The sequence below is a fragment of the Fusarium oxysporum genome, chromosome 5, assembly GCF_000149955.1.
Source record: "Fusarium oxysporum f. sp. lycopersici 4287 chromosome 5, whole genome shotgun sequence".
Lineage (NCBI taxonomy): Eukaryota > Fungi > Ascomycota > Sordariomycetes > Hypocreales > Nectriaceae > Fusarium > Fusarium oxysporum.
The window spans coordinates 4,863,276-4,886,734 of NC_030990.1; the positions used below are offsets into that span (position 1 = coordinate 4,863,276).

At 46.7% G+C, this 23,459-nt stretch overlaps 11 protein-coding genes across 11 annotated transcripts; 6 read left to right on the plus strand and 5 right to left on the minus strand.

Moving 5' to 3' along the window:
* Positions 1-1,398: 1,398 nt before the first annotated feature.
* On the plus strand, positions 1,399-1,795 carry FOXG_18367 (uncharacterized protein; the record flags this gene model as incomplete). The annotated part of the gene is made up of 3 exons (XM_018398440.1): positions 1,399-1,516; positions 1,566-1,661; positions 1,746-1,795. The coding sequence occupies 3 exons, from the start codon at positions 1,399-1,401 to the stop codon at positions 1,793-1,795; spliced, it is 264 nt and encodes an 87-aa protein (XP_018236294.1).
* Positions 1,796-3,798: 2,003 nt separating this feature from the next.
* Positions 3,799-3,939, minus strand: FOXG_18368 (uncharacterized protein; the record flags this gene model as incomplete). Its single annotated transcript, XM_018398441.1, has 1 exon — positions 3,799-3,939. One exon carries the CDS (start codon positions 3,937-3,939, stop codon positions 3,799-3,801), a length of 141 nt encoding a protein of 46 aa, XP_018236295.1.
* Positions 3,940-4,212: 273 nt separating this feature from the next.
* On the minus strand, positions 4,213-4,647 carry FOXG_18369 (uncharacterized protein; the record flags this gene model as incomplete). Its single annotated transcript, XM_018398442.1, has 1 exon — positions 4,213-4,647. One exon carries the CDS (start codon positions 4,645-4,647, stop codon positions 4,213-4,215), a length of 435 nt encoding a protein of 144 aa, XP_018236296.1.
* Positions 4,648-5,125: 478 nt separating this feature from the next.
* FOXG_02642 (uncharacterized protein) lies at positions 5,126-7,275 on the minus strand. Its single transcript, XM_018380107.1, has 3 exons — positions 6,410-7,275; positions 5,787-6,356; positions 5,126-5,735 (listed from the first exon to the last, which is right to left on the minus strand). The coding sequence occupies exons 1-3, from the start codon at positions 6,653-6,655 to the stop codon at positions 5,214-5,216; spliced, it is 1,338 nt and encodes a 445-aa protein (XP_018236297.1). The 5' UTR covers positions 6,656-7,275; the 3' UTR covers positions 5,126-5,213.
* Positions 7,276-7,994: 719 nt separating this feature from the next.
* Positions 7,995-9,279, plus strand: FOXG_02643 (uncharacterized protein). The gene has a single exon (XM_018380108.1). The coding sequence runs from the start codon at positions 8,252-8,254 to the stop codon at positions 9,098-9,100; it is 849 nt and encodes a 282-aa protein (XP_018236298.1). The 5' UTR covers positions 7,995-8,251; the 3' UTR covers positions 9,101-9,279.
* Positions 9,280-11,459: 2,180 nt separating this feature from the next.
* On the minus strand, positions 11,460-12,629 carry FOXG_02644 (uncharacterized protein; the record flags this gene model as incomplete). The annotated part of the gene is made up of 1 exon (XM_018380109.1): positions 11,460-12,629. One exon carries the CDS (start codon positions 12,627-12,629, stop codon positions 11,460-11,462), a length of 1,170 nt encoding a protein of 389 aa, XP_018236299.1.
* A 1,378-nt stretch (positions 12,630-14,007) lies between these two features.
* FOXG_18370 (uncharacterized protein) lies at positions 14,008-15,114 on the plus strand (the record flags this gene model as incomplete). Its single annotated transcript, XM_018398443.1, has 1 exon — positions 14,008-15,114. The coding sequence occupies one exon, from the start codon at positions 14,008-14,010 to the stop codon at positions 15,112-15,114; it is 1,107 nt and encodes a 368-aa protein (XP_018236300.1).
* Positions 15,115-15,711: 597 nt separating this feature from the next.
* FOXG_18371 (uncharacterized protein) lies at positions 15,712-16,045 on the plus strand (the record flags this gene model as incomplete). The annotated part of the gene is given in 3 exon segments (XM_018398444.1): positions 15,712-15,854; positions 15,867-15,930; positions 15,962-16,045. The coding sequence occupies 3 exon segments, from the start codon at positions 15,712-15,714 to the stop codon at positions 16,043-16,045; spliced, it is 291 nt and encodes a 96-aa protein (XP_018236301.1).
* A 670-nt stretch (positions 16,046-16,715) lies between these two features.
* On the plus strand, positions 16,716-18,567 carry FOXG_02645 (uncharacterized protein). Its single transcript, XM_018380110.1, has 2 exons — positions 16,716-17,040; positions 17,108-18,567. The coding sequence occupies exons 1-2, from the start codon at positions 16,981-16,983 to the stop codon at positions 18,446-18,448; spliced, it is 1,401 nt and encodes a 466-aa protein (XP_018236302.1). The 5' UTR covers positions 16,716-16,980; the 3' UTR covers positions 18,449-18,567.
* A 1,155-nt stretch (positions 18,568-19,722) lies between these two features.
* FOXG_02646 (uncharacterized protein) lies at positions 19,723-21,500 on the plus strand (the record flags this gene model as incomplete). The annotated part of the gene is made up of 3 exons (XM_018380111.1): positions 19,723-21,102; positions 21,150-21,294; positions 21,349-21,500. 3 exons carry the CDS (start codon positions 19,723-19,725, stop codon positions 21,498-21,500), a joined length of 1,677 nt encoding a protein of 558 aa, XP_018236303.1.
* A 636-nt stretch (positions 21,501-22,136) lies between these two features.
* Positions 22,137-23,429, minus strand: FOXG_02647 (uncharacterized protein; the record flags this gene model as incomplete). Its single annotated transcript, XM_018380112.1, has 4 exons — positions 22,137-22,424; positions 22,477-22,887; positions 22,933-23,173; positions 23,221-23,429. 4 exons carry the CDS (start codon positions 23,427-23,429, stop codon positions 22,137-22,139), a joined length of 1,149 nt encoding a protein of 382 aa, XP_018236304.1.
* Positions 23,430-23,459: the final 30 nt, after the last annotated feature.

Consider the following 23,459-nt stretch of genomic DNA (forward strand, 5'->3'; position numbering starts at 1 on the left):
GTTTAAATCTCCTTCACTGGCTCCTGTAACAGTGGGAACTGGGCCCAGAAAATTGCACATCAACAACCTCCCACCTTCCTCTGCTTCTTTGGTACGAATAGGGACGAACTAAGTTTGTGTGATGTGTGTTTATCCTAAGGCGTATCAACAACAACCGTGACGCCCCAGGATTCGCCTCGTTAAGTCGTTGAAGATGAATTTTCCTTAAAGGAACCCTGTCTTGGCCTGTGCAGACTAGAGTCCGACCTTGAGTCCGACCTTGTACATGCGCTAGGATCAGATGGGAAGTTGACCGAGAGAAATCCCAAACTTACAAACACCAGCAATAACATCCTCCTTGTCCGTACCGCAACCCTGGACGACCCAGGCCGCACTCCGCGCCGACGAAATCAGAAAAGATGCCTAGTCTAGCATCACGGTTCAGATCTAACCAAAGACGGCATCTCCATCGAGCAACTTTCTCCTTGCCAGCTAGGACGTCGGAGGCCTCGGGTAGATCTCTATATCATAAGTAATGCGGACTAAAACGAGGGTCTTGCCTTGCGGATTTTCATAGTGGCATTAAAACCCCGAGACATTTGTAAGCTTTTAGAAGAGACGACCTTAGGGATGCTCGGGGTTTAGCAATACTGGCCGACCTGTGGAGTGCTAGATCTGAATAAAGCACTGCTGCTGATTCTGACTGGTAACGTAAAGCTCTACAAGCGCCACCATCTCCAGGCTACCTTTGATATTGCACCTCGCAATGTAAATCCATTCAAGCAGTCTCTATAAGCCATAAGCCTAAATTGTATCAACAGAAGTAACTGCAGTCATATTATATTAATGGTTGTATTAAGCTTGTTTGATGACTTGTGCACGGGACATGCAGGGACAATTGTACATGCATCTGCCCAAAGTCCTGAACTTTGGATGATAGCCGTCTGACTTCTAACTAAGCTCTTAGGGCTGCTAATTGCGAAAGGGTAATCCTGGTAGATAATTAAATCCGGTGTATCCAGCCTATAGTGGGCATACGAGCCTTGTTGGGGCAGGTTCGTTAAGCCTGAAGTGGAGCATGAGTATGATTGAGCGTCTAAGTTAAGGAGAAAACCCCGCTCGTCATTTTCCAGCGTATACGAGTCCGATCAAGCCAATGATGGGCGTGTAAAGAGGCACATAGCCCCACGAGACAAGAACAGCTTATTTCAAATGGTTAGATCCTTATCTCCTCCAATAAGCAGGAATTAAGCTATGCTTCACAATCCTTCCTCAAGCTTGCAACTCATCAAACTAAAAACAATTATGGAGAAATCGCCTGCACGTGTGCAGGTTATATAAGGCTGTTTCTTGCATTATGGATTGAATCAGAATCATCAGTCTTCTCTTCATTCACCTGCCAAGCCCCAACCCTTCAAAATGCGTTTCATTCCCGTTGCCGCAGCCCTCTTTGCCCTGACGGACTTCTCGTCCGCCTGGACCAAGGATGGGAACGGAGTATGGACCGCCAACAACGAACATTATTGGATCCGAGGTGGTGAGTCAATTATCGCTGGTCAATTACAACAAAATCCTCACATTTCTAGATTATGTACATGAGGCATGCACGGTGATGAACACTGAGAACACCCACGTTGGACCGTGCGCATACTTCGTCGATACTAAGATTATTTTCCGAGGGCGTAAGTTTTGACCAGAATCACGGCAGACTCATCACTCGAAACTCTCGCTTTAATCGGAGCATTCACTGACGGTGGACGCCATAGACTGCGCCGTTGCCCTGCATTCCAACTACAAACAGATCGAGTGCAGGTGAGCATTGTTTTACGGACCTGCACCGAGTGAATGATTTGGCGAAAGAGTAAAGATCGGTTATTATGTGGCAACATTCTCGTCCAAACCATAGCTCACAGAGTGATGAGGCAAAAAAGCTAGGGTCCAGTGTGGAGAGGGAAAATTGACGAGTGGAACTACAACACTAGACCTTGGAAATTACAATATGAAGCGTCATAATATGATCTTATCACCGTTCACTTGTCAGCGACTTAGTCTGTGGTTTTGTTAGTTAATTCAATGATAGTCGACTAGCCAATTTGCAGACCGCAAAGGCCCGGAAGCTTGAAGTGAAGTTTCTACATTTCCACATTCGCTTGTATATCTGCTGCATCCCTGCTCGACGCGACTGCATACCTAATCTCGAAAATGAACAGATTTAGAGGAGATAATTTCCCAATATGTTCTTAATTTAGATACGCGACCATTTCCTCCCTGCCTCTGCAATGTAGAAGATATAACAAATAGACTGGTTACTAGCTGCGACTAAGCTCCTAACTTTACTAAGTGACTACCAGAGCTAAAGATGTGTTTTTTTCCAGAGACATAACTATAGAAGAGCTAGATATAAAGATTTAGAGGTAATTTATAGCTGATTTAAGCTTATGTAGAATATTATTATTAAATATAGCATCTTAGAGGCAGATATTTATAATTTTAATTAGACTGGTTTTATAATAGATATTACTATTTCATTAAGTTATTACTATAAGTATAGAGATATATTTTAATACTAAATTAGACTTACCTAGAAACAGAGAATATATTATAGAGATTTAAGGCATTAACTTTAAGGGTTAGTATATGCTGCTGTTTATTATTATTATCTCTTTAGTTGGCATTGCCCTTCAGGAGGTATTTTGCCCTGTGTAACTCTATATATAATATAGCTATAAGAGCTTGCCTTAAGATAAAGTTAAAATAGTATTACCTTACTATAATAGCCTAACTTTTATTATAAATAAATAAGTATATAGATTAATAATAATATGGCATTATATATATGTTTAATTTATATTACTTAATTTATATATTTTAATTAATTAAACTTCTTTATTATAATTACTATAAAGGGCTATATTAAATAAAGAAATAAATTATTAAAAGAAAGGCAGTCTTTGTAGGTTATAAATTTATTATCTATACTTAAATAAATTAAATATATTATTAATATTTAGGCATTTATGCTGCAATTCTATTTATTAGAAAAATCTATCTTAATCACTCTACCGCTAAGGACCTTAAGATCTCTTATCATAGTGTGTAGAAAATTAAACTTACTTCCTTATATAGAAGGATATTCAGCCTTTTGAATCATCTGGCTGCAGTTTTATCTCCTCCTTGATAACTATCTCTGTTCTTAAATTCTTCAAGACAGATCTAGCAAATCCTTGTCTTTTTGTCTAAATCTAATGTATACGCAACTCCGTTCTGCCACTATCAACACCACTTGACAAAGCAATCACTTCTTTATCTCGCCCTGTTGATCTCGCGAGTACCTCCATATCCTTATCCTTTATACCTTCGCTGCCCGCAGCTCAGACGATATCCTGCGTATCAGGAGAAACCGCCTGCGAGACAGCCTGCCAGGCAAAGAAGACTCGGTGCACTGCGCAAAGAGTACCATACTGAGAGCAGTCACGACAAAGTGCGCAACTATGATGGCCATAACCACGACAAAACCACTCCAGTGCTGCGGGATAAGCACCTCTTAAGCATAAATCGTTTTGACTTCGCGAGTAGGATTAAAGTTTGGCAGCCAGTCGTAGTATAACATCTGGTAGAAGCAGAAGATAGCTGCTTACATCGCTTACGCTAGATCGCCGGTCAGACGAAGGATATTTTGGAACACGGCGGCATGCTCTGGGTGGGTCGGCCAAATGATTTGGGCCAGAAATTGATCTTTCATAATCCCTGCCCGCGAAGCTCCAGCTGCCCAGCGCGGAAAATTCGAGAAGTGTAGACCAAAGAGTATGCAGTCTGTACCTACATTCCGTCATCCAGGTCTTCCCAGAGGTCCGGACCAGAGTGAACTTGGAGGTCTAGGATTCCGCGTCCTCTCGTATTATTAGGAGACATGCCGATACCTAGCTGTTGTAGAAACCCTGTGCCATTTTCTGCGGCCATCAAGGTTGACTACTTAGCCAGGAACTCTGGTTCAGAGGGAAAAGCTCTCCCTATCATAGTGATATTATACTTGTGAGGTAGGTTCTGGCTTATATAGCAGATGGTTGCATTGAACATATCGGTCCCATTGGCTGTAAAGGCCGTTGTCTAAGGTCCATCTCGGCGAAATGTCAAGTTATCTAACGCTTTTGGTATTTCCAGCGGGCTTGAATCTTGAGTCTTTTTGTTCGAGACAGGGGCAATCCCATCTAAAGCTGAGCCTGAGTTGACGAGTTAAACCAAATTGAAGCCATAAGCCCAGCCAGAGAGGGGGTTCTCGGTGCCATTTTTTATGGGCAAAGTATTTGCTACGCTGCTGCATAGAGAGATTGGTGGCAGGAACGGGTCTATGCTAAACCATCCATTGTGAATCCTACAGGTTATTTGTCCAAGCTTGCTCGGATCAGTCCTAATGAAGTCAGTCTGATTCTCGACGGCAATAGAGGCATTGAGATATAAGCCACCGGCCGCAGAACCATCATTTAACTTGTAAATGAGTGCGATATTGTCCAAGGTCGGTGCGAAGCAGGCAGCTCGCTGATTAACGACAACAGCGGGCCCGGCGTAGTACTCGAGAGTAGCCCTGCCTTGGGGACTGTTAAATGGAAGTATTGCCTGATAGATGTCGCCTGTATTAATAGCATTTTCAGTGCGAAGCCCTGTTTCCATCTTGGCCGGATGAGACTCCGGCAAAGCGCCAATGAGCCATTAGTCTTGATTTCCAATATGAGATGCCGTTGAATGGGAAGATCTCTGATGTATTAAAACCAACGGCTTTGATGTTTTTAGCCACCGGACTCGAGATCTGGTCTTGGCCAAAGTCGAAACTAATGCAACGAAAAACTTCAATGAAAAACTTCAATGCGAGGATAACAACGTAAAGAAAACCTAAGGGGCGGCCTGCAAGACAGTGTCGCCAAGCTGTAGGAAGAAGATCCGTTGGACCGGCGCTGGAGCTTGAAGCCCTCTGGATCGATAGCATGGCCGTGTCAGAGAACCAACTGCCAGTATCATACACAACTATGCTTTTACTAGGCCAAAAAAGGAAATTATAGCCTACTACTTTATATAAATATACATGAATATAGATACATAAGTATATATTATACTTATATATTATATAGATATAAATATAAATATATTTATACATATTTATATAGGACGTTATTACAATATTCATATAGCCATGTCTGCCTGCCGCTCAATATCTATGGCATGCATACTTAAACCCCCATCTATCGACCCCTAAACTTGATCTCGATAAAGCGATGCAGAGCCCCAGGCACCTCAGGAACATGGCCAATCTCCAGCCTCTCGTCGACATCCCCCAGCAGCTTCTTCCAATCCTCCAGATTCCTCTCCAAGGAGTTGAACACGCCCAGCATATGCAAGTCCGCGGCGGCAAAAGTCCGTCCCAGCATCTGGAAGGGCGGCTCGACACCCTCTGGCAGGCCCACCGCCTCGACAAGCAGGATGCGGGAGCCTGACTTGAGCCGCGGCACCAGATTGGCGAGGATCTTGGCCGCGTACTTGTCCGGCCAGTCGTGCAGGATTGTCTTAAGCATGTAGACGTCACCGGGGGTGTTTTGCGGGCCGAAGAAGTCGTGGGGCTCAAAGCTGATACGGGACTTGAGCTCTTCAGGGAGGCGCTCGTCAAAGGCCACTTGCACCTCGGGGAGATCCTGGACCACGATCTTCTTGAGGTTGGGAAACGTGCGAGCCAGGTGGACAGCATCGTGGCCACTTGAGCCGCCGACCTAGGACATATTAGCAGCAATACTGTCTCGAAACAGATTGGGATTGCTCACATCAACAAGGGTAACGTCGCCGAGCTGAGTCCAGTCATAACCAATCTTCAGCAGATCGTCGGCCCGGATAGCCGACGCACTCGACGCCGCCTGCATACTCTCGGCAAAATTGGTCGCCCGCCATCCCTTGGGTTTACCCTCTGCTTCGCGGTTGAGGTAATCCCAGAATGACTCAGGCGTCTTCAGGTTATCCACGTTGGTCAGCGAAAAGGGACTCTCGATGGGTTCCTCGCTGGGCTTGTCCTTACCGGCGCTGAACATCTCAAACGACTCGGCAAAGTGGACGCCCGCAACGCGCGCCTCGTCGAAGTGGTGGCGAAACCAAGAACGGATGAGGTACTGCTTGGCGGGGACGGCGGACAGCGAGGTGTGGACGACGCGGTCTTTGTCGCTTGGGTCAGGAGCAAAGTAGCGGATCGTGATGGCGTACTTAAGGACGCGGCGGACGAGGCTCTCTGGGAGGCTCACCTTGGTGGCGATCTCACTATATGATGCTGAACCGCCCATAGGGACGGCGTTCCAGATGTCAAAGTGGTTGAGGACGTCGATGACGGTGGCGTCATAATTGAGCTGGATCTAGTGAGCTGGTCTGATTCTTTGGTAGGTAAAGTGGGCGAACCGACATGGAGGGGGGCAAACATGGAATTGTCGGTTGGGCCGAGGGCAAGTCGGTACAGGTCTGCTGCTGCGTCGATAAGCTGGAAGCGGAGGCCGTTGAGCTCTGGGAGCTTAGGGTATTCGACGAGGCCATCTTCAGCGAATGACGGCGCGGGGCATGCGATTTCCTTGAGCTTGGCGGACAGGGCGTTGACCGTCTCGGAGACGGTCGCTGCCAGAGATTCGAGGGAGGGGTTGTTGTTGTCTGCCATGGTGATGGATAGTTTAGAATAGTTGTGTGGTTAGCTACACTTGCCTGGGACAGCTTGACTTTATCCTCACTTGCGACATGTTTATTCACTGTCTCACCTTCGCTGACAGGGCGCCATCCCAATCATAACACAAATCAGGGCCCATCTCTGGGAGCTTTGGAGCGGAAGCCTGTCGCATCGGGTAGTAGTGCTGACGGCAGGGATGCGTTTCCAATAGGGCTGAGTCCGAACTGGCCTCTTACGTACGGCGGCAAACGAATTGCACAGGGGATGGTAGACCCATGCTACATAAATCTGAAAGTCCGCCATGCAGTGCAGTGATTTTAGAAGATGCGGGGTTTTGTCGTCAATATGGATCGAGAGTACGGATAGACGTGGCAGAAATGGGTTGGCGTGGGCCATGGCGAAACTGGGGGATTGAGTGGAGGAACCCCGGCTTCTAGGACACTACGCATTGGCTCTTTTCACCAAAAACCAACTCCTGACAAAAGAGACGCTTGCAGCAGCTGTTAAGGAGACCAGTCAGTTGAACTATTCTGTTGCTTCTCTGCGAGGAATTGCTTAGTCAGGGGACTGTGTCCCTAGCCTGCTGACAGGGGAGCTGTGCCTCGAGCGCACAGGACCTGTGCGCCCTGACGGCGCCCTACATCAAGGTCCTATAACATAATCAGTAACACATGAATCTATTTCGTCAGGAACCCAGCAATCCAGAAATAGTGGTCAGGAGTCCATCGAGTTGACACAAGGTATACGTTGCCTTTAAAAGCATAACCATCCAAAGACGCGGTGTATGTCAGTTGACGGTGTCATGAATCTGGTAGACAAATTAACATTTATTGGTCTAGTGCATGCGAGTGAACCACTTGCTGTTTAAGCTGGTCAAAGTTAGTTTAGAGTCTGACATGGCCAATCAAGATGGTGAGTGACCTCCCCTCTTCCCCTCATATGCCGCGGGGAAAGGGATGAATATGGTATGCGGCCCTGCCGGATTGAAAGATTTGGTATAACTCACAGGCCTGCAAATAATTTCGTATTTTGCTGTTTGGAAGTCAGAACCTCCACTCCTGAATGCGAGCCGGCCTATCAAATGCCTTGTCTTTAAAGGAGAAAAAAAAAGATATCATCGCCGAAGAAAGCCCTACGGTTAGTAGGTAGATGTGATTGGTCAGGTCGGTCTCAATTCAGGTGTGCACGCTTGTGTCCGATGCTGACTTGATCAGCTAATCCATTTCTGTTTCAGCAGGTGGGGCAACCTGTCATTAGGTTGGATATCGTGCTAAGCGATAGGTAGGATAGAAAAGTGGTTTTCAAAGGTCTTGTTTTTTCTACAAAGGAAACACAGGTTTGAGTGGTTTTAACCTAAAAGGAGCGTATCTACACTAACGTGCAAACCCATCCGATCAGAGAACAGAAGTGCTCAACATTGGCCTGAGGATGGTCTCCACTTTATGACACTTACTTAACCGATCCAATCCGTGCTCGGAAGATGAAGCGCTGCCAACATTAAAAGCTACCACGTCCCTCACCACTCGCTCATATCTAGCTGAGTACTGGATATGACTGGTCCAGGAAAGAAACATACATATCAATTCTGCGATGATGGCTTCGACGCCGACAGAAGAATCCAAGCCCGCTGGTACAGTCGACACCCGTCGATCAATCTTTCCGGAAGGCGGAGAAGTTCGTCCCGTCAAGCCACTGGAAAGACCACCCATTCTGTGTCTGGGCAGCCCCCGCACAGGTACTGCCTCGTTGATGAAGGCCCTCGAGATACTTGGGTTCCCCAACACGCACCATGGATGGGATCTCTGCGAGCTCGACCATTTACAATGGCAGTGGCCAATCCTGGACCAGGCCAACGACGCTACATTCACAAGCCTCCCTACGTATCGCGGGGCACCCTTCTCTCGAGAGCAATGGGATCAGGTTTTTGGGCAGTACGACGCCGTTTCAGATGTGGCGTCTTTCTATGCTGAGTCTCTGATCCCGGCGTATCCTGATGCCAAGGTGATCCTCGTTGAGCGCCATATTGACGCTTGGTGTAATAGCATGCAGGCTGTTGTTAAGCCGATAATGAACCCCTGGATGCGTTGGTTCGTTACAAAAGTCGGCGACTACGCTGGCTACCCATGTGGCTCGGTGTCATTCCGAACGCAGCAGGGCTGGACCAGATCGGGATGCCCCGAAGATGTTGAGAAGAATCTGAGAGCAGCATATATAAGACACTACGAATACGTTCGCGCTAGTGTTCCGAGGGAACAGCTTCTTGACTTCAACCTGGCCGACGGTTGGGAACCGCTGTGCTTGTTTTTGGGAAAAGATGTCCCTGATGTATCCTTTCCACATATTAATGAGAAAAAGGAGTACACGGCTAGAAGTAAACGATTGGGGGATAAGATCACAAAAAGCGCGGCCCGCAAGTTTTTTCTCCCTTGGTTAGCATAGCACGTAGAGGCTTGCCAAATGTCTGGGTTCCATTCTATTACTCTCAGAGCTATAAGACAAAAGATTCGACATCGACAACAAACTATTTTATTGTCACCTGGACTACGTAGTGAACAGCAACCTGTCTTTAATCTGACTTTCAGATTGTTAATCTTCTTTATTCTGTCCTAGAAGTCCCCTAGTATGTTAATATATACTATTATTTAATTAAAGGGCTATTATAGGTGCTATAACCTCTTAGACTATAAGAGCATAAGGGCTTATAAATAAAGAAGATAATATACTATAATATATATAAAGATAAAGTAATTACAAAGTTTAAAAGAAATATATTAAGTTTTACATAAGTTTAAATTACCTAAAGTTAAAGACTTATATTATAAACCTAGTACTTATATTATACATATTTTATATTCTTTAATATTAGAATTTATTATTTCTTTATATTTTATTAATAATCTTAATAAGGTTATACTTTTTATGGTTTTCTATTATTCCTTATATATAATGTTCTAGGTATTTATTATTATATATTTTATTTATAAGACTTTATATCTCCTTATAGTCTTTATTATAAGGTAGTTAATTTTTTTTTTCTTTTTAAGTTTATAAGTTAGCCTTAAAAGGTATATTTAAGTATTTCTAAAGTTTACTATAATTTAAATATTTATTACCTCTTAGTAAGTAAAGCTTTATTAAATTAATATTATTATAATTAGCTACCTTAATTATAGCCCAACCCTAGTTATATATAACCTAGCTAGAAAGCCTTACTTTTTAGCTAGCCTTAATCTTCTTTTTATAACTTACTTCAAAGGCCACTTTATTACTAACCTCTATAAATACTATATGTAAATTATTTATTATATAATAAGTAATTTAATTTAACTTTTAATTACAATTACTAATAGTATTATAGCCATATTATAATATTGCCTACTATTTAAAGAAGCTTATAACTACCTAATAAGGCCTTTTATATTAAAATACTTAACTTAATCCTTTATTTTATAAAAGCTCTTAATAACTATAAATATAAGGATAACCCTTATGCCTTAATAATAAAAATTAAAAATATATAAAACAAAAAAGATAATATTACTTTTATTAAGTAAGCTGCTTTTATATAAGTTTAGTTACCTAAAGTTAAAGATTATTAGTATTAGTAGTATAAAGAGAGTTAAATAGGTTATAAGATATAATATATAATAGATTTAATAAATTAGCTAAATATTAATATACTATAAATATAAATAAGGGAAGGGTAAATATTATAATAAGAAATATTATATATAAGTAAGTAAAATTAAGTCTAAATACTAAGCAGAAGTCTAAATATAAATAAGAAGAAATAACTTAATTTATTAAAGTATAAAACTATATATTATAAAAATATAATTACTTCTTAGGAGTAAGAAGCCTTATACTAGAGTTTACTTTAGGCATAAAAGGATTTAATTATAGCTAAGCTCTTTAATTTTATTAAGAGATTAAAAAGTAATATCCTAGTATAAAAGTAGTATCTAGGTATAGAAGTAGGATTAGAAGGTGCCCCTGGTTAGGGTTATTATTTTAGCTATAAAGTCTTAAGAATAGTAATACTTAAGGTCCTAGTCCCAAAATTAGGACTAGGAGCTTAGGGTAAGTAGTTCTAGTATAAGCTAATAGGGGCTAAGGGGTGCTATAAAAGCGGCACCTATTAGCAGATTATATGCTACTTAAGTTTCGTCTTAGGATATACTTAGTAAGCAGCTTCTAGTTAATTCTACATAGCACAGAAAAGACATATAGAGCTTGCTTTAAACCTTAAGTAGTAAGACAGAAACGGAGATTAGATAACAAGAGGAATAACATACAATTTACCTAATAATTAACAGCTTCTGTGGCTGCGGTCCAGGATTCCTGGATAGCAGTGCAGCTGGATGGGTTGCGGCAGAGGAGTTGCGGATACTGAATGAGTCCTCTCTCCAGTTTCCCATCCAGCGTTCGGGAAGGGCTGTCGCGTCGTCGTCGCCTAAACGTTAGCTGCTATGTCTCATCTGCCGGGCCTTGTACAGAATAAACAGACACGTCGTCCCCTTCATTATGTACCTATGTCGAGTAGCCTTTGCTACCATTCTTATTTGCGTCGGCGTTGCGCTCAAAGACGTTGTTGTTCGTCGAAAGTGCGAACTTTTGCGGCATTTTTGCTTTTAGCATAGAACTGAACGAATGGTTAACGGGAGAAATGGCTATGATGGTGCGTTCAGTGGTCCTTGGGGGTATTGTAGAATGTATTGTTTAAGCCTGTTATCAGAGTATCCAAGCAATCTTCCAGGAATAGCTCCTCTAAAATTCTGTCTGATATCTAATATTCTAATTATGGTACCGATGGCGGCTTGAGAGGTGTTAGTCCAGCATGGAAATCCATCGTCCCAAGACTCTTCAGCAACCACACATCACCAGGCGCGTATGCTCCGCTTTGAGGAGCATCGGCCCCATCCAACAGAGTGCCACTGAGAAATGTGTGAGGAAATCCCGGGTTGAATGGAGATGCTGTATCAATCTTGCCCATGTCATCATCTGTAAGCGCCACCCTCAGGCCCCGAATATTGTTTTCTATATGTTCCAATTTCCTCCCGCCAACAATTGGAAAGACGAATGGTGCCTTTTGCATAACATATGATAGCGCAACGTCAGTGATGGCCGCTGGGGGTTCGAGAGACAAAGCAGTCTGTTCCAAGGCTCGGGATACTGCTCTGTCGTGGCCGGAGAGCGGTGTGTGCTTTCGGCCTTCGTTATTCTGCTCACGAGCCTTGAATCCTTCTTCTGTCTGGAATCTCCCCTGGTTCAAGACACCGTACGGGCAAAGGCCCATGCCTTCATCCTGGCACATCGGGATGATATCCCTTTCGAAATCGCGCATCGACGCATTCCACATGCCTTGATAGACCACAAATTGCCGAAGGCCAGCCATTCGGGCGTACTGGTTGGCTTTCGAGACGACCCAAGCGGGTGTATCAGAAATGCCTAGGTATAGAACTTTACCAGAGGTAACAAGGTCGTTCAACCCATGCATGAGTTCAGGAATGGTGGTTGCATAATCCCACCAGTGCACGTAGAGGATATCGACGTAGGATGTCTGAAGCTTTCGAAGGGACGCTTCTAAGGAGAGTCTCATAGACTTAATGCCGTTGCCGCCACGGTTCGTCGTGATGCTGCTGGTTCCATCAATGGGTTTATACGGGGCCGAATACTTGGTGGCGATGACCAAATCGTCTCGGTTCTGTCGGGTTGTGATCCACTCTCCGAGCCATTCTTCCGTCTGACCGGCTTGATAGGCATTGGCAGTATCGATGAAGTTGCCGCCTGCGCTGACGAAATGATCAAGGATCTTGAAGGCTGTTTCCTTCGAGCATTCCCCCATCCGGGCTGTGTAGGCATCTCCAAAATTCATCGTACCAAGGCACAGAGGAGAAACTCGGAGCGAGGCATTTGGGGAGAGTTGGCGGTGTCGAGAGAGAAGAGAGGGCGTTTGTTCGGCAGGCATGACGGCGGATTATTGCTCTGAAGTTACCGAGGTAATGGCAGGACAAGTGCGAGTGGAAATAGATGCAAGAGTAGGTATGGTACGTTTGCCTCAAGGTGCTTGAATGGAAGGGTCAGCACGCAAGTGATTCTTAACATGTCCACCTGAGAGTTTTTGAATGACATAGCTAGGTGGTGTACGGATTTAAGCGGCGATGGAAACCGGAGTTAGGGCAAGCCCCGGCTCTACTTGCCAAGGCGTAGATTAGCAGGAACGCAAGGTACAACAAGGTGAACAGTCGATTTCGGTGGTATCGCCACGGCAGGAGTGTGGCCTCGACTCATGTGATTAACCTAGCCTAGTTTAGTAGGTGACACCCAGCTATTCCAACCCCATAGCTAGTAGGCACTCCGTATAAAGGGCGGACGTACTCAATTAAGTCTCTCCTGTACAACAACATGATTGCGCACCCTGTGGCCTTTACACGAGTACTACTGATTTGATTGTACGTCATAAGCGGGTAAAGGTAGAAAATCGGATTTAAAGTGGATACTGGCATTATCTGAACTCTTCAGTTTCTTCGGTAGGGCTAATATTATCCACACACTGGCATATAATCTTACTAAATCAGGCTAGTATTCCGGAGTGATCTGCATATACAGACACTCTAGTTGAACCTCAGACTATGGCGCAACTAGGGTTAGGCGTGTCCGCATAGCAGGAGGCACGGCACGGCTAAGTTGGTAGGTAACTCACGGCGGCGTTTCGTTATACTCAGGGCTTAGTATCTTATTGACCACCCGCCGGTCTTTGCCAGGTATCGGTTGATTATCCCCACTGTCACAGGCCGCATAGTTCTGCTTCCTAAGCAAATTCGACCTCGGTAAGGAATCAACGTCTGGGACTCGACTAAGGTGGAGGTGCAGGTAATGAATTAAGTCACGTACACCTCAAGGGTGATCCTAGCTCATCTGTCCGAGCTTTTGTGAAAAAGCCTTGACCAACGGTAGTCTTTTTCGGCTCACCTGTGAAGCAAGCCAATGTAACAATGACGCATTGGCTGGAAGAGGTGAGAAGGCCGTCGTGGTGGCGTTTTTGGTATAGACTGAGAAGGCTCTTAAACGGAAAATAGGGGGGCTAGTGTTTTTGAGAAATGAAATGCTTGATAATCCCAGGCGTTCAACGCCCTGCTTACCTCCGGAGCTTCCGTGATCTGTACCGAATAGATAGGATTGTCGGCTGTCAACTGAGGGTCATCACAAAGGCTTGTTGTTTTAGCAAAAGTTATATAAGGAGAAGGATGATCTACTTAACTGAAAGGGAAAGATAACTGGTAGTTCCAAGCTCATCATTCCACCACTCATATCCTCACACCGCACCTTCTCAACCGTGGCCCGCAATGAAGTCGACTCATCTCTTATATCTCTTTATAACCCAAGGTCTAGCGAGTATCGCTTCGTCACTTTGTTCTCGTGTCTCATTCCGCATTGATGCCAGCGCGGAAAACATTCTTTTCTCCGCTTCACCTAATCCTAGAAACGCAACGGCCACCCATGACTTCCTGGCTTCGTCTTTGGCCACCGGTCCGCCAATCAATGGAACGACGCGTATAAGCGGAGAGTTCACATTCAACGGGATATACTGCAGGCCTCGGAGCCGCACGAGATCTCGAAATACCCTGCAAGTGCTTGTCCACGGTCTCACCTATGACAAATCTATGTGGTCTGGTCTTGGCTATTCATCGCTCTACGACTGGCAGAAATTCGCGAACTCGCGGGGGTATCATACTCTCGCAATCGATAGGTTGGGTCATGGAGAGAACCTTGATTTCTATGACCCTCTTGCAGTGGTACAAGGTCCCATTCAAATAAACCAGCTTCACGTCCTCCTACAATCCGCTAGACATGGCCTCCTAGACGGCGTGGGAAAATTCAACCGGATTGCGTTCATCGGCCACTCATACGGATCTACCCTCGGCAATTACTTAGCCCAAGACTACGCAGGCGATGTGGACGCCTTCGTACTGACCGGCTACTCATCAACCGCAACAATTCCTACGAACTTAATACCGGATTTTCAGAGTGCTGCAACTATTATTCGCCGGTTTAAAAATACCCCTCTTGGTTACTTAACTGTTTCGTCTGAAAAGGCCAGGACGGGGGCATTCTACGGGGGCAAGTTCGACCGATCTCTGGCTCAATACGATTTCAAGGTCGAGGATACCGTGAGTCTTGGCGAGTATCTGACTCCGGGTGCTCAGCCTGTGTCTACGTCTTATGAGGGGCATGTGCTCGTGGTTACTGGAGACAGGGATTCGATTTTCTGCACCACTGGTCCCGATACTTGCGCAGAGACGTTGAACAAAACAGGCCAAGACATCTTTCCCAAGGCTGTATACGACTATTTCGTCGTGCCAGAAACAGGACACTGCCTCACACTTCATTACTCAGCCCCTAAGGCCTTCAAAGTTGCGCATGACTGGCTAGACAATGTGTTCGAGCTGTAGGTTTTGATAGCGAACTACTTGTACCATTTCATGCCGCTCTCTCGAACCTGGAATTATCAAAAGGCTTGACTGCGTCGCCAGTGTGGCGTAGGAACAAGGGTTGGGAGGTGGGACGCTGTTCTGTGAAATTGGGGATATTGGTGGGCTCTTGGAAGTCTGTCTCGGGGAAGCCTGGTCATGGGCTGTCTCCTCTCACTATAGTCACGGTGTCCAAGGTCGGACCTTAATGTATAGCCCTACAATCTAGTCTCATCTTCCGCCACACCCGTGACGTTCTATATCGTCTGAGTGATCATCCTAGTGTGCCTCATCTGCTCGACACTAATTCGAAGCAACTCAATGCCGCGTCTGTCAATATGGAGTCAAGCAGAAGCTAAATCCGGTAACAGCCCTGATGTTATCCTTTCCTGATATAGTCGGAATGAAGTCTCACCGCTGATATTCGAAAGCCTAAGAAGTGAGACGGTCTTCTACTCGCCAATTAATGATGCGGGGGGAATGCGTCGGGATTGAGCGTCTGAAAAGGCTTTGTAATGAAGACATATATAACACCTCAGTTTAACGCGACATTCAGGAAGCCTGGTAAGAACAGCCAGAATGGCAGGAACCCGTCGCCAAACTCTAAAACAAACAAGCCAGCAACTCGTCAAGATAAGAGCTCTTGCACCTGTTCCTGAACTCCGCTCCATCATTGTTCAGATTTTGGTGACACCAGTTCCTGGTCCGAAAGAAATCCTTATGTGAGCTCACAGTATAGCACTGAATCGCGCAGACCTTATCTACACTGTCAAGTCTATTACTACACTAGACAAGCGAGTAATTTGGTCCAATATTAGTAATATTGCAGGTTGGCGAGGATCTTGTCGAGATCTTGGACTTGCGAGTCGACGTGGGAGGGTGTGTTGCTGGCTTTGTGCAAGGCGGCAGGTAGACTCGTGACGTTATGGCTCGTGGTTGCTGAGAATCTCGAGATGCAAGCGCATCAGTGCTAGCTAATGCCAAAGCGTATGTATTTGTAGCCGCATTTTATGAGTATCTAAGTACTGGTGCTTTTTTAGGCCAAATTAGGCCGTAGGAAAATTAGTACGCATTATGTATGGCGGAATCGAAAACGTTGCGGCAGAAAGTTTCTCAGTCCCAGGTGGGAACTTGGACTTTGTTGGTTAGTCGAGCGGCCGGAGAGGCGACCACATGGTGCCAATTTGCGGCGAGAAAATAGCCCATCGAATCTGTTGAGAAGTCCTCGGATTCAATAAGCCTAAGTCGGCTACTGCTCGGAGGACAGGGGATAACAAGAGACTGGTTGATTGGGACAAATGCTGCTCCATTGAGACTCGAACGAATGAATAGGGCGGATACGAGATGATGATTCAAGTCAGCTTCGCTTCATTTTAGGGGCATGCAACAGGGAAAACATAGTAGTAGAGACCTCTTCTTAATCAGGCTAGCGTTCCGGAGCTCTAACATTACGTAGCAACCCAAACTTCTCCGGAGTGTGTGGATCCGGATACAGAAGTGCCAGTCCACCCCACCCATGGAGTTAAGTTTGGCGGGGTCACAAAACCTTTTACCCCACCTCATAAAATCAACTCTATGCGGACAGACATCTGTCAGAGGCATCACAGACCTCATTATACACGCTCCTGGTGGCCTCGCTTTCGGTATAGCCCACTGCGTTCCAGTGGTATCCACTTTTGGTGTTTGCTCCCCGAGGGTGGTGTGGAACTCAGGGAGGCCAGCTCGCCTCATTGACGTCCTTCCTCCATCAACCTTGCTTACTCCTTCCAGATCCCCCGTTCCGCAGCCCGTCAAAGCTGCTATCCTTACGCTACGAAATTCATCTCAGACCCGTCTGCAAGACGTCTAATGGTGTATCGAGGCCGTCTATCCAGGGATTGTCTCCCTTGCCGGAAACGGAAACTTCGGGTATAGTCCTGCTTTCCCATGTTTCCCCTGCGAAGTATAGTCGGTGGTTGACTGAGCGTATTTCCAGTGTGATCTACGGCCAGAAGGGTGTGGCCAGTGTTCCAGAGCCAGGCTTGAATGTTACGGGTATCGGGACCACCACGACCTGGTCTTCCGGGATGAAACCCTCGCCACTGAACAGAAAATCATGGCACGGGAGCTTTCCGGAAAGCCTCCCCAGCCTTCTACACTAGAGCTTGGTTGGAATATCCAGGCACCATACGCCTTCTTCTCCATCTTTGTTTTCGGCTTCTCACGCAGTCACATGGCCACTGCTCCAGGATATAATAAGGCCCCCTCAACTGGTTACTTTGCTGCCAGCGTCGAGGCAACGAGCTTAGCTTTCCTCGTCACCCACCTCAACAGGTTGGATTTGATGGGCCCGGCAAATAGTGCCTACGTGACTGCTATCCAGCGCCTTAATCTTGCGTTGAATGGACCGGAAACCTTGCATCTCGAGGAGGCTCTCGAATCTATCCTACTTCTCGACACGTACGAAAAGATGGTGTGCCGCAATCCGCGTGGCTCCTCTCTATGGATAAACCACCCACGAGGCGGAATATCTTTACTCGAATCCTGTGGGAGTCAAGTCGTAACAAGCTACTTGGGTCGCCAGCTTGGCGCTCGTCTTGTGAGTGCTCTTACTGTCAGCTGCGGCGCAGCAGCGGTTGCCGTCCCGGAAGCGTTGAGGACATTACGGAGGCAGCTGGATCCTTTCGTTAACAGCGTCAAATGGCGCTTTATGGGTATCTTAGCCTCTATCGTCGACCTCCAAGCCGACCTCCACAAAGGTGGAGACCGCTGCAAGCCCGGCCCAGTCAAGCAAGCGGAGCAGTTGGATGCAGAGCTGACACGCTTACATAAAGGGCTGCCACTATCTTGGAGGCCCCTAAGAGTATCACCTGTCAGAGATCATCCCCTTATCTTTGGCTCTTACTACGACATATTCCCGGATCAGTGCGCCGTCCAGCTTGCAAACGGTATTTGCGTTATGCGCCTACTCCTTAACAGAATCATAACGATGTATTCTCCCAACAAGTCATCCGGATCCGATAGCTACGATATTGCTTGTCAGATATGCGCATCGGTACCTCAGTTTCTTCCGTCAGTGGCACAGCAGGATGAAACTGCACCATTCTCGCCAGTGCTGAGGCTTCAGTGTTGCACTTTGCTCGCACCACTTTATGTTGCAAACCACGTTTCTGAGGACGTGACGATGAGAGCATGGATAGGGCATTGCCTGCAGTATATGTCTGATAGGGGTGGGATGAAGATAGCCCAAGACGTGAGGGACGCGATGACAAATAACCTGGATTTGGACTACTGGTTTGTCGTGTCCATGGTTGGCAGTTACGCATTTGCGACATAAATTACCGTAGCTTGTGGGAATATCAACAGAAGTATAACAGCATTTGCAGTTATGGAAGTTAATGTCAGCGTCTCCAGTAGCAATGGCCAGGACCTTCCGTCTACACACTTTGTTGCTCCTTATCCTACGTGGTTGAAGTTTCCAGTCTCTATCGCTCCTAGAGCGAAATCTAGTGTACGTGTCAAACTCTTCTTTTGGCAGACTGCGGCTTTTTCGATGTGGTTTGTGAAGCCCCGCGGCTGATCTTTCGCGTATGCATGTGCCATGATGCGTACTTGAGAGTTGAGTCTGGAATCGCAGCTGAATTCCTTTATAAGTTGTTCTCACTAAAAAGTACACCGCTCAGCTTGTAGCATTTGACTTACGGCTCTGGTGCACACAGGTTTGGTGAGGCAATATAGTAACCCGCGACAAATAACCCAGGAAGCCATTGGCGTAAATCAATATGAACCCGGCTGGCAAATGCAGATCTGGATGCTTGTCTTGGTCATGGGCAATTACTGATAGCGAACTCAAAGCAAAGCACCAAATAATCTCGCCTTCGGCAGTGGGAGTTGGGAAGTTAATAAATCAGGTAGTAGCCAAGCCGCAGTTAATGCCCTAAATTAAGATTATGCTCCGCATTCACAACTCTAGAATTCATCCTTTACTCGCTGAATCCAGGGACAGCGACAACTGAGTAGGAATCCAACTCAAGACCCGCACGTATTCGCAAATTGAGAACCCCCGAACCACACGGCAACTTTCTTCCGCATTGGTGAATTCGGTGAGTGCGGCACACATACTTTAGAGAGGATCATGTCACGCCCTTGGAATACCAAGCACGACAAAAAGCAGCGTATAGCTTGAAGCTTAAATATACGTACAGTGCTTGTTGCCTATTATTATCACAACATGGTGTCAAGCTGGCAGGGAAGGAAAAAACAAACTGCAAGAAAACTCTGACTGCTCTTCCGCGGCGCCCGGGTCGTGGAGACAAAATTTGCCTAGGTTCGACTTCTCAGGGCTGACAAATTGTAAAGATTAGTAATGAATAACAACGGAATTTGCCGCAGGGTTTACTCAAAGGGAGTCCTGAACATTACACGGAGTTTGATATTGACTATTGCAGTAACTCCGTGAACGGAAAACAAAGTTTGTAAAGGGAAATCGAGCATATAAGAGCATCCCATCACAAGGGCGACGATGGTAGTGTCATCTTGGCAATTCGCTTGTGTCTTATCATCCTTACGCTCTCATTCCAAAGCCGCCCGTTGTGCAGTATCTCAGTCGCCATGAGGATTGCAAAAACATATCTGTGCCTGCTGACGGCAACTTCTGTACTGGCTCCCCCCGTCATCGCCCGGCCGTCGCCTTCACCAGCTCAACCAAGAGTTACGATTAAAAATGGTACACTTGTGGGAGCTCAAAACTCCGAATATCATCAGGATTACTTCCTCGGAATCCCATACGCCCTCCCCCCGGTTGGGAACCTTCGATTCAATATGCCTCACGAGCTGAATGAATCCTGGTCGACAGAAAGAGCGGCAACAGCCTACGGACCTTTCTGCCGCACGGCGCCTTTAAAGTTGCCAGGTTTCTCGCAGGACGGGGTCACCTATGCTCGGAGCGAGGACTGTCTTACGTTGAATATCGTTCGACCGTCTGGCTTGAGCTCATGCTCCAAGGTCCCGGTCTTGGTCTGGATCCATGGTGGTGGCTTGCAGGACGGCGGTAGTGGCGACCCACGGTACAATATGACTTTCCTGGTCAAAGAGTCTGTCAGCATGGGCGCCCCGATAATTGGAGTCAGCATTAATTACAGAATCTCGGGTTGGGGATTTCTCAATGGTGCTGTCGTGAACGCATCCCGAGTCGCTAATCTTGGCCTGCACGACCAACGGCTAGCCCTCCACTGGATCCACGAAAACATTGGCGCATTTGGAGGAGATCCGACCCGCATTACAATTCACGGCGAATCTTCAGGGGCGATATCCGTAGGACACCATCTCCTAGCGTATGGTGGGCGCGATGACCGTCTCTTTCATGCCGCCATTGCGCAAAGTGGTGGCCCACTTAGCCCTAGCTCCTTCTTGACGCTGGACCAGCAGGATGAACAATACGCTCAAGTTTTGAATGCGACCAAGTGTAGTGGCTTGGAAGATACTCTTGGTTGCTTACGCTCGGTATCGGCGGACGTTCTCGATGACGCCTTTCGTCCCTTGACGTTCACCCCGGTCATTGATGGCGGTCTTGTTCCTGACTTTCCTTCCGCCTCCTTGAAAGAGGGCAAGTTTGTGAAAGTACCGCTGCTTATTGGTGCGAATACGAACGAAGGCACTCCGTTCACGACTTGGGGAGGCCTCGGAGTCGACAACAAAGCGGAGTTTATGGCCGCTATCAAAGCTTTTGATGCGGGGCAAGGCCTTTCCGACAAGGTTGCCAGTGACATCACAGAGTATTACGTCACCAGGTTGACTCAAAACGATCTCAAGCAACAGCTCGGCACTGTCCTCGTCTCGCCCGGCCCATCTTACGGGGCCCTGTATGGGCCTATCAGCCTCTACTTGGGCGACGTACTCTTCAGCTCGGGGAGAAGATATTCCCTTCAGGCGTGGCATGAGCCGGAACCTGACCCTAATCCGCACCATGCGTCGATCCGCGTCTCTGTTGTGGTTGCGGCACATTTCCTCCGCCTCGAACAGCTGCCACCCTCGTGCAGAAGATCCCCGACGAAAGGGCTTTTGATGTCAACCCACTCTCATCGTCCTCCATCCAGAGGGAGGGGCAGCTTCAACATCTCAGTATGCTTATGGCCCGTATGTGGCTCAGCTTTGCGACTACATTGTCGCCCAATCATCACGAAGGTATGCGTCTTCCTCAAGAAACAACATTGTCCCTTCTAAACTCACATCGTATAGTGCCGAATTTTAACATTACTTGGCCGAAATACCAGAACGACAATCCGACAAACATGGTGTTTCGTTTGGAGAACACTACATTAGAAGCCGATAACTTCAGGCTCGATGGTACTACGCAGATCATCCAGGCCTTCAAAGAGTTGAAGCTTTAGGGATCTGCCATTAAATTATGGATTATTGGGTTGGTACGGTGAATTTTGGATAGCAACTGGTCAGTTTTGTTTGACCTAAAGAATGTTGTGCAGATGCAGGTTACCCATAATCAAGACCTGGCTCGTGCGGGCAGTTTCATGTACGGTAGTCTAATCCATAGTCTCCATACAGCCTGCAGTTCAAGGACGTTATGGATGCAATTAGATAAAGTACCCAATTGTCTGTTTAGTCCGAAGGATGACCTTAGCGGCGGTCATGACATTCTTTCCGGTCCCTTTCGGCCAGACCACGGTGACAGGTGGCCTTTGGCGACGTAGTGACCTTGCAAATGTCTCCAGCACCGAAGATCGCGGAAGATCGAGACGAGTAGCTCTGTTTTAGCTAATCACGACAAAACATGTCCTGCAAAGTCTCCAAAAACGGACTAGGCGTGTCAACGTCCCTGCACCCTAGTTGCCGTCACAGCTGCGTGCCAAGCTGACTTCAGCGCAACGCTTAGTTACACGAGCGTAGCAGGTGATTTCCATAATTTTCTTACATGTTGCGATTTAAATTTAAATTTCGTGTTCTACAACTCGTTCATAAATGGCTTAGGAAAGACAAGGTGTCCGTAATTTGTGTATCTGCTTGTAATCTCAGCCCGAAAACTTGATTGCCTCTTGTTGAGGAACATGCTGCAAAATAGTTCCTGAATGAGTAGCGTCCAAGGGCGCCCCTAGACGATACTTTTGCTCAGGCACCAACCCATACAAAAAGCCCATGGGAAAGCCAAGGTCGAAAGTGTTGGCATCATCGATCTCATCAAGGTCTTCTTGATGCAAGCAAATTCTGAGGGCACCAATGTTGGACTCCAAGTGCTCAACTTTGCGCCCACCGATGACAGGGAATACGTACGGCGTTTTCTGCATAACATACGCAAGAGCCTACGTAATCCGTTAGTTGATATTGGCAAGGCTGGGTTGGATAGTCACGAACAACTTGGGTGATAGAGGCGCTTTTCCTCTTGGCCACCTGCTCAAGCGCACGGGATACTTTGATATAGACAGGGTCGTTGACGAGCCCAGCAGAGCGCGCTGCAACTGCCTTCCGGTCCTGTTCACTTCTGAACGCTCCTCCACCCATCGCGCCCCAAGCAGCGAAAGCCATTCCCTCAGAGCGGCACATGGGCAAGAGCTCTCGCTCAGCGTCGCGGACGGCAGCACTCCATCGTCCCTGGTAGACGACGAACTGCGCCATCCCATGGTCGCGGGCATATTGATTCGCACGGCTTACAACCCAAGCGGGGGTATCGCTGACGCCGAGGTACAGGACCTTGCCATTCTGGACCATCCTGTTTAATGCCTGCATCACTTCCTCGATGGAAGTGGTGAAATCCCACCTGCAATGCTACATGTTATTGGGAACACGGCCAGATTCTCAATGGGGAAGTACTTGCCAATGCAGGTAAAGAATGTCCACGTATGAAGTCTGGAGCTTCTGAAGACTGGCTTCAAGGGATGTGATCAAGCTTTTCGCATGGTTACCCTGCTCGTTGGCTTGAATAGGACGGGCACCGTTTGGCGAAATTCGGTTCGAGAACTTGGTCGCCACAACCATCTGATCCCGTACGCCTCTTTCAGCTAGCCATTCTCCTATCCATTTCTCAGACTGTTCGTCTTGATAGTTGTTGGCACTGCAATGCGTAAGACTGGGCACCTAGTCAGAGAAGTGAAGACATACGTGTCAATGAAATTTCCTCCATTCTCGTAGTAGAAATCAAGAATCCTGAATGCTTCATCTTTGCTGCAGTCCCCTAGCCAATCCCTCCAAGCGTCTCCAAAATTCATTCCTCCGAGGATGAGGGGTGAAACGCGGAGGCCGCAAGTCGGCGAAAGAATTCGGCGATAGCCAAGAAGGCTCTTTGGTTCAGGAGCACGAGCAAATGCCATGATAACGCTGATATGATTTGACGTGATGGA